The sequence below is a fragment of the Chenopodium quinoa genome, unplaced genomic scaffold, assembly GCF_001683475.1.
Source record: "Chenopodium quinoa cultivar QQ74 unplaced genomic scaffold, ASM168347v1, whole genome shotgun sequence".
Classification (NCBI taxonomy): domain Eukaryota; kingdom Viridiplantae; phylum Streptophyta; class Magnoliopsida; order Caryophyllales; family Amaranthaceae; genus Chenopodium; species Chenopodium quinoa.
In genome coordinates this window covers 2,181,830-2,195,164 of record NW_018742810.1, presented here as the reverse complement: position 1 = coordinate 2,195,164, position 13,335 = coordinate 2,181,830, and the positions used below count along the sequence as shown (strand labels likewise).

General features: G+C 34.8%; 2 protein-coding genes across 2 annotated transcripts; one reads left to right on the top strand and one right to left on the bottom strand.

Moving 5' to 3' along the window:
• Window positions 1-1,017: 1,017 nt before the first annotated feature.
• LOC110725320 (membrane magnesium transporter-like) lies at window positions 1,018-6,996 on the top strand. Its single transcript, XM_021904812.1, has 4 exons — window positions 1,018-1,216; window positions 1,303-1,355; window positions 1,497-1,597; window positions 6,600-6,996. The coding sequence occupies exons 1-4, from the start codon at window positions 1,144-1,146 to the stop codon at window positions 6,691-6,693; spliced, it is 321 nt and encodes a 106-aa protein (XP_021760504.1). The 5' UTR covers window positions 1,018-1,143; the 3' UTR covers window positions 6,694-6,996.
• A 199-nt stretch (window positions 6,997-7,195) lies between these two features.
• Window positions 7,196-9,018, bottom strand: LOC110725318 (transcription initiation factor TFIID subunit 8-like). The gene has a single exon (XM_021904811.1). The coding sequence runs from the start codon at window positions 8,621-8,623 to the stop codon at window positions 7,478-7,480; it is 1,146 nt and encodes a 381-aa protein (XP_021760503.1). The 5' UTR covers window positions 8,624-9,018; the 3' UTR covers window positions 7,196-7,477.
• Window positions 9,019-13,335: the final 4,317 nt, after the last annotated feature.

Genomic DNA, 13,335 nt, shown 5'->3' with positions numbered 1-13,335 from the left:
CTACAAAATAGCCTCTGAGAAACCATGACTAGTTTTGTTTAGTTTGAGGGGGAAAGAGAAAACATGCTAAGGGATAAGCGGACTATAAATGTCAAAGTATGAAATGTACGTATGATAAATGTTCGTTTACTTGAAATGTTTGCATTAGGAATATCTAGGCGTGCATGTATATAACCAAAAGGAAAAGCATAACTTTAATTTATTAAGATCGAGTTTAAGTATTGAAGGGTGATATTTGCTTGTTGAGAGGTTAAATATTCTCTTTTAATTTTTTGTCCAATGATTTCATTTTGACTATGGCTTGCATAACATAACATACATGCTCCAAAAGTTAGTTACTCCTTATATAACACAAAGGGAGGATCATTTTGTCTCCCACTCATTCTTGATTCTCTCATGTTTGAACTATGATAGTACATTTTAAGTAATGTTTCCAACCAATGCTATTCATAATAATGAAGAGTTAACAATAGAGGTTGAACAAAATCAACCATTATAATATTTCATGTACAAATTTGCTATGAACAATAAGTTGTTGAGTACCTACAAGCTACAACATTGATATAAATTAATTGGCGATAACTAAAAATTACACAAAATTGATACTTCCTCAGTTTCAATAATATTGCAACAAGGATTAAATTATGCATTCGAAAACACATTTTATATGTTAAATATCTATAATTGTATAAGAGTAAAAATAATAAAAATTTGATATTGTGAAAGTATTTTATGAGACGAAACTAATAGATCCCACATGACTATAGTTTGCTTAACGTATAAATCACAATATGGGGTCAAACAAGAGTGATGAATAGTGCAAAAGTTCAGTTGTTGCAATATTATTGGAACAAAGGAAGTATAACAATATTTTATACACCGTATTTTATTAAACTAATAAGTCACATAAAGTTAATCAAAACAAAGGTTGTGAATAGTGTTAAAAATCAAAGTACGTCTATCAAAGTGTATAACAGTGAAATACAATGTATTTATGATTTTTATGTATGCATTATATTTTACTCCGTGTATAAAGAAAGAAACAAAAGAGGACAAAGTCAGCGAAAAAACCTTGACAGTGGTGTTTCTCCTCCTCCTCCATCAAGCAAGCAAGCATCTGAGAAGGTGAAATCAGAAGAAAAGATGGGTTTAGGTCTTAACGTGGGTCTTCTCGGAGTGCTGATTCTCTCTCATGCCGCCTACTCCACTATTCAATGTATTTTTCTCTCTCTTCACTTCTCACTTTTTTCTAGGTTTTTCGGATGCAAACTCAATTCTTCGTGTTTCATTCGTTTTTGTCAGATAGAGGATTGTTGAAGATTACCGAGGATGAGTTTACTGGCCCTCCTATCAATGTTAGTCCTTAGATTATTTCTGGATTTGATTTGATTTTATTTTATTTTTTTAATTTTGATTGCTAGATGTACTTTTTAATTTGGTTAATTGATCTGGAAATTTAATTTGGGGTTTGTTCTTTGATGATGATGATGATGCAGGTAGTATTTGAATTGATTCTAGGGTTTCTGTTGTGTATGTACGCTGGCCTAACTGTTCCTGGCAATTTCCACTCCATTCATCCAGCTTCTGAGGAAAACAGGTCCACCTTTCTTCCTCTTTTTATTGGTTTCAGTTTTATTCGAATACAATCTTAACGCCTTTGATCAGTATTTCGATCTATGTGTTCAAAATCTGTAATTGGACTTATTGCGCTTCTAATGTAAATATTGCGAATATAGATTGCTAGATTGCAACAATTTTTATGTGAAAATTGTGCCTTTTGTTGCTGCTTCTGTTGTTTTAGGTGGATTTGATCATTCTATCGTTTCTTGTCTAATTTTGACAAACAATAGAGAATCAGACTAACTCTTTATGTGTTAATACTTAGTAGAGATTTGGGATTTGATATGATTGCTAAGAGTGTGCTGCTTGTTCTTCCTTTTCCTTTTTCTGAAGGAGAAAAATATTTCGTGTTATCATAGTTGGAGTTGGGTAATATCTATTAGTCAATTTTTACGTCTAATAGAGCAGTTCTCAATCTTTTAATTATCAAACATTCGAGTTGTTTTCCCCTTATTGTGTTTGTCAATATAGTAAAAATATTAGAGCCGCTTTAGTGGAAGGCTCTAGTACTACATGGTATATTGGTATGTCTTTACCCTTTTACTTTAGAACAAATTATGATTTCTGTAGGTCTGATCAATCAGTAAAAGAGATTTACTTATTATGTAGTAAAAGCTGCAGTACCTCTTATGAGTCAGCTTTATCTGGAAGATGAGTTAGGTTTGTGTGCCATGTTGCCATCAATGATTTTAGGGACATATTGGCATGTAATCATATATGTAATAATAATAGGGACATATTGGCATGTAATCATATATGAGTTTTGTTTGTGTTACCTTGTCTAAACGTGTAATTAGCTAGTTAGACATAAGACTTGGCATAGCCTGCTGGGCTTTCTCTGGACATGGATTTATTCACAGGGTTTTCGAGTAACATATATGCACGAGTGCACGATAGCACAAGTCCTTTGATTTCTAGTGGAGGAGTTGAAATTGATTACCATAAAGTGAGCTATATTAGCCTTTTCTGCACGATTTAGCTATTCTTACTATCAGGTTAAAATGGCTGTTTTATGTTTTTCTCAATGGCACAGGGAGCAAAATAAGAAAAGTGTTGTCCAAAGTTGAAAAAAAAAACACTCCCTCCATCCCAATTTAGCATGCCCCCCATATCAGGCACACTTGTAGTTGGGATTGGAGTGTGGTTATGAGTTGGTATTTTACTCTATAATAAAAATGTAGGTGTGATAACAGTGGATATTTTATTTTTATAAATGAGATAGAGTATGGACCCTAACTTTTAGTAATTGGAAGAGTGAAGTAATAGTAATAATAATAAAATAGTGAAAACTCACCAAACGTTGAAAAGGGCAAACTACATTGAGACAAATGAAAAAGAAAGTGGGCACATTGACTTAGGACAAAGAGAGTAAATTTTGATGAAGATTGAGACTTGAGATGAAATGACACGATGGGTACCTTCTCATAATCAACCTAAATATCTATGTTCAACCTCAAGCCTTAGCTGCTCTTCTCTGAATGCCTCTCTATAAATTCTTTTACCAATTTGCCTTGTTTGATCCTTGATTACATGGATCAATCTAGCTTGAGAATAATTAACATTAAGTGTGAATATTTGTTACTGAATAGACCTGCATAAATAGGTATGTTAAGATGCATTCCTCCAACTTCCAAGAGTATCACAATTATGCCATTACATTATGAGTAGGAAAAATATGCTAGTGTATACTCTACACTCGCACTTTCTATTTAACTCCTTTAATGATAACACCTATCTGTGTAATATTCCTAGTATCCTTCTCAACTTTCCTAAATATTCCATTATGGCCTTGAGATTTTAGTCCCAAGGGAATCTCTTTTTGCATTACTAGATTTCCCTTCATATTAGATGTATGAACCAGGTGGTTGGTTTGTTTAGTTCTATGGGAAAATAGGAAAATTTTAATACAATCTATTCTTGTTGATACTCCTTGAAATGGTTTACCTACAATTTGAATAAAAGTTGGAAACCATTCATCTAACTTTCTCCAAGTGCAAAATTTAAGAGGACATATTGCTCAATTGGGTGCCTGTTTCTTTCTTCCTTTTAGCTATGCAACTAAAGTGTGCTTTCTACTCCATTGTTAAAATTCATCCCCATTTCTTTCAACATATACTCATATCCTTTGCTAAGATCTGTATAGCTTGCATTAGCCATCAGGCTTGGAATTTGTTTAGTGATCCCAAAATTCACTACTCTGGCTCTCATGTTTTACTGTTCCTAGGGTCTCGAAATGGTTACACATTTGGAAATTCAACTCTTTGTCAATTGATGTACTAGTAATGTCCATTTTTGTTTGAGTATTAAGTTTTGGAAGGATTTGGTTTCATGTCGTCAATTTGGTCGTAGGATATCTGTGTTTATTTGGAATTTTAGGAATTATATGAGAAGCTACAAAACTGATTTTAGTTCAACACAAAATAGAAATCTGAAACCATTGCTTGGATGCCACAGTGGTTGTTGTGTTTTTGAATATGTTTGTGGGCAATCCCTAAATGAACTATGGCAGTAATCCTTTTAAGTTAGTTTTCACTATTGTAGGATATTCTGAAAAGGAATGTTGCTTCTTCTGTTTGTATTTTTTTTATTTTTTTTTATTTTTGGAAACAATTGTATTGTTAATTTCAGACAGTTAAAACCATTGTGCTTCCCTGAAGAAAAACACATTAAAATTGGGAACACCATTGTAATTGTCATATTAAATATGCAGTAACAATGGAAGTTTCATGTTAAGTTACCCTTTGGGATTCTAGTTTTCTATCACTATTTATTACTATTGATAATGAAGAAGTTAAGATTGTGGTTTTCTAGTTACCCCTAAGATAGCTGATGTGGGAGTGAAGGACAAAGAAGTGCAGTTATTAAGGTCTATTTAATTTATTGTATTGGCTATTTGGAGGCCAAGTTGAGCAAAAAATTGTAGCATGCTTCAAGGCATGGGCGCTAGTATTGCTGTTGTATGAGCCAAGGCAAAGCCTAGGCATGGGGCATGGGCACGAGGTTGGCATGGCCAAGGTAGGTAGACGTAATTACGATTATAGTCGTGGGCTAAGGCATGGTCTTGGGCAATAAATAGGCCCTAAGGGACCCTCAGGAAGTACATTGATGCTTAACCTAGCCATGTCTGAAAATGTTCTCCATAGGCTAAATTTGAAGGTTGTAACACACAAAATCGGGCTATTTTCAAAGAATTCAGAACATGATGTCAAAATTCAAGTGATGGTGGGGGGAGTTCCCCAAGGTCATAAAAGGTTGACTGTAATCATATAAGCCTAGTAGTTTGATTGTTAAGAGGCAAAGTGGACGTTTTCAACCACCCAAATAGTCTCTTGGGGTCCATGGAAATCACCTTGTCCTCTTTGTTTTCTGGGTTTGAAAAATTATAAAAACTGTCCAAAATTAAAGGCTAGATCCTCGTTTTCGGACAAATTTTGGAATATATTTCCAAAATTAAAGTGGTATTTTTTTGCATTATGATTCATGTGTTTGGAAACATGACCTTGTTGAGTATTTTGTGTTGTGGTTTTTCATGTTAGCTGACCCTAAATCGTTTTGTGACTAAGGCTTTGTTGTTGTTGTTGTTGTTGTTGTTGTAATAGTCAGCCTTCAAGTGGTTTTAAATTTCCCTGATAAACTCATGCGAATATTAATCATTCTTGAATAATGAATCTGTAATTCTGAGACCTGCATCTATGGAATTTTTTTATAGCATTTGGAACAAAGCATTAAATACCTATTTGCTGGCTATACTCCAAGATCTCACTAAAAAAGCCTAGACCACAAGAAATTTGCGCCCTGATCTATGGTTTATTTTTTGATGCTTAAAAGCCTTAAATCATTTCCGATGACTGAAGAATAGCCGTTAAGCTACTATTATCAGTTTCATCATCCCTGGATCTTATTATAACTTGACTTTTCAGTGGCACCTGGTCTATCCTGTTATCTAGTTCTTCAAGATTTTTTTCTTACCATTGTCCAGGGCTAGAACCCCATGAGTCATCAATTATGACTTATATCTATAGCTCTTATATTGCTCTTTGTCTAGGTGTTTCCTTTGTCCAAAAACTTTCAATTTTTAGCTTTTACTGTCTCAACTTAGTGGATGAACCAATATTATTTTTGTCATCATTTGTCATTAAACTTAGGAAGCCATAAACTGAAGACTAGATGAAGCAAAATTTTACAGGTTTATAGTTGCGGTGGGTAAAAGGTGTATGGATAACGAGGAGTAAAGGAAAAGGAGGGGAAAGAAAGAATGTAAATATGCGCACAAGGTGTTCCAGGCTTGCTTTCACAATAGAATGTGTCATGATCAGGAACATAATACAGAGTAATAGTGTATTGGCAGAGAATCAAAGCTGGTAACTTTTATATTCCAACCAATTTGCTGTCTGTGATTAATTAGTGATGAGAGCATTGAAGGCATAAATGATACTCGTATGTTGCAGTGTTTTCTGGGCAGGTGGGGATTGTCACCTCAACATACTTCTGTGTAGTTTGCTTCTGGTGGTGATGATCTATAGAGGCATATATTTATCATCTGATGACTGCTTGTGCAGAATGCTTTATATTGACAGTTATGTAAATGTTACATCTCTTCACAATATCAATTCACTTGAACATGTAAATGAAAAGTACGGGATAATGCCAATCCCCCTCTTTTCCTTTTGGGCCATGGAAAGCAATACACAAACTTGTATATATCTTAGTTAGTAAATCAAGCTTATCTGGCACCTTATTACTTTGCATATAAAGATGATCTGAAGATGCATTGATGTGTATGGTGTCCATTTATAGTCAATGTCTTGTGAAAGAGGCCAATTGATTATATATGCCATCCTGTTTCTTTTGCAGATGTCATACTTTTTATTTTGGCTTCCTTGGTATTGTCTAATGCATTTGGTGTTCCACTGTTCTAGGATAAGGCTGACAGGTGTTTCAACTTCTACTGATATTAGGAAATTTGATTATGATTGCAGGATAGTTTCCTTACCTGAGAACTTGGACTTCATGATCTTCAATCACCGAGGCAGAGTGGCTCTTTCAGATTCTGATATGAAGCTTAAAAAGTGAGGTTATCATTTGAAAGGACCTCTGTTCTTCCTTCAAGAAAGTGGGGACTATGTTCAAGCTGGCATCTCGTTTTTACTTTCAATTTTTCTCTGGCTACGAGCATCGTCTTCTTGAGTACTAGGAATATATTGCTGCTGTAAAATGTAATATTCTAACTACATCAGCAAAACTTTTTTTTTCTAGCATTACATTCTTACTGATCTTTATATTGATTATCTTATTATGAGTTTTGTAGTAGTTCATTGACTAGAATTGAGACCTTTATATAGTAACTAAAGAATTCACTTACTGTCTCTTTTGTCATGAGATTATAGTAGATACTGTGTGTTTATTGTCGTGTAGATACGCCACCACGTATCACTGGTCATTTGGTCAATCTAAGTCACAATAGCCTTACCTTCTCATTCTCATGTTCAGAAATACTCTCTGTCCAAAACTCGCAACACATCCAACTTGATAAAGGATAACAATAGAAAGCATCAGACTGGAATATAACATAAAAAGAAACTTAATTTTCATCAACACTACATCAAATAATACAATTAATTTGTATTTTTTGGATATCAGGAAGTTACAAAGATGAAAAAAGACTCAATTTTCAAAGAATTGTAGTACAAGTGTCTCCAAAATTGTCAAGGGAGAGAGAAAAATACAGCTACAATCTAAAAGCTAGAAAGATGACGTACCAATGTGTAAAATACAATCACCCCATTCAGAAACTGGCCTGAGGGTATTTCCTATACCTACAAAGAATCCAATTACAGAAAGGCAGCTAAAATCTAATTTACATCTGAGACAGTTCCTGAGGATTATCCATTGAAGACTGCCTTAGAATGAATTCAGCTCTCCTTTTCTTGTCATCCTTATCATCATCCCTTCCCAACATTGATGTCCTCTTTTCACTAACCTTGCTCCTAAGATGTATATCCAAATCCTCTACTAACATTTTCTTACCAGCCTTCAACTTGAAATTTACCACTGGCCTCCTTTTCACTGGAATCGAATTCGGAACCACTCTCCTATCTATCTCCATTGCATCCGTATCCAATCCTCCATCATCGGTATTCCCCTTCAGGGCATCAATGGCAGGAGCAAACGTCTCCTTCACCAACACATGTTTCCTCTCACTAACACCATTTTCATAAGCATTCTTCCCAGGTGGTGGTGGTGGCGGCAATGGCGGGGCGAGGAACGGGTTATCCCCTATCGGAACTCCCATACTCCTCTCCCCATCATTAACATGAGGAGGGCCTGACCCTGAAGGTCCAGCTAAACCATTGGATAACAAGCGTTGCTGCAAATTCAACAAGGATCGCTCAGCCTTTCTTCTCTGTCTGGCTTGCTCCCCTTTACTAATCCGAAGATCCAATTTCTTTTGACTCCAAACAGGTGATTGAATATAAGTATGAGGATCTGGAAAAGCCGGCAACCAATCGGGTATATGCTTACTGCTCGGAGTTTCACCCATTTGCAAGAAGCTTGGCGTTTGCAATTTCCTTGAATTTTTCGTGACAGGAACAGGAAACCTTGGAATTGGGTGTGCAAAAGGGATTTCAATATCTTCAACAGTGCGCACAAAACCAGACATCTGATCAACAATATTGTTCTCAGAAAACCCAGAAAAATCTTGCAAACCCTTAACAATGTCGAAAAGGTTGGATTCTGATCTACCAGCTAAATTAGCATAAAAAGAAGCAGATTTGCCTAAGTCGCAAATGAATCGAACCGCAATATCAGAAATTGCTACCAAAGCAGATTGTTTGATGGCTTCAAAACCAACCCCTTCGCAAATCTGGGCAACTGCCATCTTCGAAACAGCTCGACCATAATCGTCAGGTTCAGCTCTTTCAATTGATAATATTGCTCTTCTATCTCTTTTGCTGTCATTATCTTCATTCTCTCTCTTAATCTTCTCACCTCCATCGCTCATATTTAATCGGAAAACCCTAATTTCTCAATTTTATTCACAACTTCCTTTTTTTTTTTCCAGAAAATTGAAGTAAAGGGTTTGGAATTTGGAGGAGTGCTCAGAACATGAAATAAACTCCCCTCTCTCCGGTACTATGGCAAACTGGGAATATATGTCCAAAAACAGGGGTATAAATGTCTTTTACATGATTATATAAATAAACATGAAAGTGGGCCCATCATAATTAATTTGATTTCTTGATAGTTATATGATTTTTCCGCCCAAAATTGAATTGCAATCGTTTCCTCTTCCCAACGACGGCGACATGTTGGCGGAACCTGCACAATCTCAGCCGGAACCTCCAGTATCCGGCCAATTGCGTAATTCTGACGCCGCAATATGACGGAATAAATGGTGGCGGTAAGTTGCTAAGTATTTTGCTTTAATGTAATCAGATTTTATATGAAATTATGCCAATTTGCACGCATCCAATTGTGATCTTTGATTTTGTAAAAATTGAACCATTGAAAGTTTGATTTCCGGATAAACACTAAATTACTCAATAATTCACTATAATCTTCTGCTAAAAAGCATCATCAATTTAGCACTGTCTTCTCCAAATGATGGTGACTGAATTTCATTAATAACCCTTGTATACTATTCACAATAGCAAATTCTTGCGGCATCTATCATAGCATTGGAGAAGAGACTTGTAGATTTCTGCGCATATATTACTCGTTTCACATGGCTTAAAATCTTCCACCTTACTAAATAACCCATAGAATAAAAAAATTTGTAGTTTTTCTTATAAAACGATCAAAATGTAGGATTTTTTTGGTGATTACTCTAATTTTAATGATGAAGACATTGTTAATGGTGAGAAAAGCTATGATTTGGTGATATTATAGGACTACGGGTAAGGTGGAAGTTTCTTAATGTAGTGTGAAAAAAATGTGATATGAGCAAACATCTACAAGGTTTCATTGGATCTATTGTGAATGGTATGGGAAGAAGGGTGGTGCGGCTTTGGGTTACTATAATGACTTGGAAAGATAGGAGTTATTGATGAGATTTGGTGATATAATTCAAGGAATAAAGTGTTAATTTTGATGCTTCTACAAAAAGGATATCTTTTTATTTAGAAAATGTTGACAAGTCACTGAATTTTCATCTGGGAAAAGCTTTCAAGGTTTAACTGCTACTAATCCAATTGATCTCCAATCTGAAGTCACCTTCAGCAACAAGTTAGTTATAAGATTTGAGAGTAAAAGAGAAGATGCATCTAAAAAAAAATATTATGGATGTGCATGGCTTTAGTACATGAAACTAAGATTCAATATGTTAAGCTCTTTGAAAATTATTGCTAAGCATTCTTTATTATGTCACCTTGAAATAGCTTAAACTTGGCAAACCTTAATTTATTGTTTGTTGCATTTGAAACGTCTAGGTTTTGTAATTAGCTTGATCATTTTATGTTTTTTCGAGTAATTTGTTGTGGCAATTAAGAGAGATCAAGATTAGATGATTGGTTTTTCCTAAATAGAACTCCATTTATCGTTGCCATAGACAGCCCTAGATGTGAACAAGATATAGCATACAAGCCTAGTTGGTAGTTTGCCATTTATTGTGTGTTATTTTGTATGGCTCTTTTATGGAAAGCTTATCACTAGTTGTCTAAAAAAATTCAAATTGCCTATTGCATCAGATGGTGACTAAAAAAAAAGGTCTAGAGTAGTGAATTTGCTTTGGTTTGATAATGTGGCTTTATGTTGGGTGTTGTATCTTTGTCAAAGGAATTTTCTTTATAAGGTTGATTATTTGTATGTGGCTGAGCAATCAGTTTTCTTTATCAAATAATTGATTGTTATGATAATTTCCAATATGATATTCAATTGTTGTTATTGTCTATCAGTTTTTTTTGACATTTGTGTGCTTTGTGGTATATTAACTTCACAGATAATGCAGAGGGTTCTTCTCAAACCAAACAGTGAAATATATGCTTTTAAAGTTGTCATTCCGCAGCTTTAGAGCTGCTGTTTTTACTGCAATATGTGTTTCTCACTGGTGTTTATAATTTATGGATATTTTGTGTATCATTTAGTGGCTACTGTAGTTAATTAATCTATCATGTATCATTGAGAACTTCAAAATGTAATCCCCGCATCAAATTCTCCTTAACAACTGTAGAAACTTTATACAGAGTGTATAGTGAAACTAATATTCAAATACTGATTTGAAAATAAGAGACAGAAAACTAGTAAAAACACTTAATACATCAGCAATTTGGACTTTAATATCATGTTCCATTATGATTTATCCTCAGGGATGGGACTGGATCCTCTCCAGTTCTGAAATGGATGTGCAGTTGATGTTTTTAGGCTGTGACATGTGTCTTTTGTTTTTATTGAATGATCAAAAGTTTTTTTAACTCTCCCCCTTCCCAAATTTACTTCTGAAATTAAAAACCTCTGGCAGCCTTTAATAGACAGTTACACACCACCTAGTTGAAGCTTTATTGAGTTCTTCCACTGTATTTTGTGAGCAGATATTCATTGGTGAAGTTTAAACCATTGTGGGCTCCTGCTTTAATCTGCAGTAGTATTGTTGCTGCAGAGCTAGAACACAAGTTAGGCTTCCTCTTCCAATTGGGATCCTAATATATCTGAACTGCTGAACATACCACCTTGATTAGCCCAGATTTGCCGCCCTTCTAACAAAGTAACAAACCAGTAGAAGTTGTCAATGATTTTGCTTTTTCTTTCTTATTTCTTAACTTTGCTGCTGGGGTTTATCTTTTGATTTTTTTTAAGGGAGCATGAATGGTGTATTGGTGTTTGTTTTGTCCTTAATTCACCTTATAATCACAGTGCAACAATGTCTAAGTGATTGTTTGAATGAACATGAAAAGTAATATTTCCTATGAAGATTTTTTCCATTGTAATTGATATAGGAAGTAGACTTTCTTTGATCTGCAACTTTCCATTTTTTAGCTAGTTAAAGAAGTCAATGTTTCACTAGTTCCTTGTACTTTGTACTTCCCATTCTTATTTATGCTTGTATTAACCTAACACACACTTGATTAGAACCTACATCTAGAAGCATTTCTTACATGACGTTATAACAAATTAATACAGCAGATTTCTTATGGGGTTATTTAATGTGGGAACTGAAGTAGAAAATTTCTGCAGGTTCCTGGGAATGGAAAGTTTTAAAGAGCTTAACTCTGTAACTGGATGATTGGAGATGGCAAAGACCATACCCCAGTGATGAGAAGGATGTCTCGTAAGCAGAAATGGCAGTCAAAAGGTGAAGTATTTGCCCCCACAGTGTCCATAACTTAATAAAGATGGTTGGCATTCCATCACTTCTGTTACAGCATTCAACACATCCCCTTATTAAGTAAGCCAATAATATGGCCAATTGATCATGTAATTCCATTACAAGTATAACTTGGCAGCTATACAAATGACCCCAAAGAAGCAGATGCAGTTCGTGATCCCGTCATACACGCAGGAAGTATTTTATGACCATAAACTTCAAGATTGCGCTTATTCATTAGGTACCTCTTTCATGCAATTTGAATATCAAAAGTTGGTGAATTTTTAGTTTTACACATTGCCTGCTACTTGAACACTGTCATTGTTGCTTTATATGCTTTCTGTGGCTGTTAAATGTTGATCCAGGGTATTACGAGTCATATTATCCTAATTTGTGTTAAACTTGACTACCAATATACTGAAAACAGAAACATGTTATTCTATGGTTTAGATCATTTAGTATGCCATTTTGCACTCCCTGGTTTTCTTCCTTCTTTACAGGTTCCTTAACAAATACTTTGTACCCCTTGAGAAGTTTAAAATTTTATGTTGCTGGATCATGGGAACTGAGATGTAATGTTTAATTATGACCACTTGAATGTGTATCTTCATTCAAGTGGATAAGGTTGCGTGCAAAGCTTAAATGAAGTACAGAGCAGTGTAACTGTATATTAAAACAGTAGTCTAAAAATAAACATAGGAAAATGACATTTCTAGTGTTGGTTTGATTTTGTTAAAATGGCACGCATATAAGATAGAAAAGCAAAGTGAAGTTTGATGATTAAAATGGTACTCGTAAAAAGCTAATTAAATATAGAGGCACCTATTAAACAGAGTGGGCCAATGAAAGATACAACAACAGTGTACTATATTGCTGATAGTAGCTTTTAAAAAAAAACAATTTTTAATTTTTTTTAAATAAAGTTTTTATCAAATAAAAATGTCTCCCTGCCTTCCCTCATTACACATTGTCAATTGGAAGAGACAAGTTATAGACACACTTATACCTTAGAAGTCATACTGAAGTCTGATTTTCTGTCTCTGAAGAAAAGCTGCTTCCTGCCAAACTTTCCCATCTCTTCCTTCTTCAAATGCCATCCTGATCCTATGCTGTGCTCTATATTATCTCACATAATTTTTGCCTTATTGGTGTGACACATACTCACGCTCTTATTTGTTTCTTTGTATCCCCTCTTTAGTCTTTAGTATTCCTCGTTTTCTTTTCAGGAACTGCTCGCTTTAATTAAGGGTCCCCAAATTAAAATAAATTGGTGGTGAAATTTATATTGGTTGTTTAGGTTAGATATAGAAAGAGAACTACAGCGTACTCTGTATAGTGCCAGTTGCATACAATGGTAATAGTGTTTTAGCCAAAGCTTGGTGAGGTTGGTGGGGAACTCACCTTGTGACTTTGAG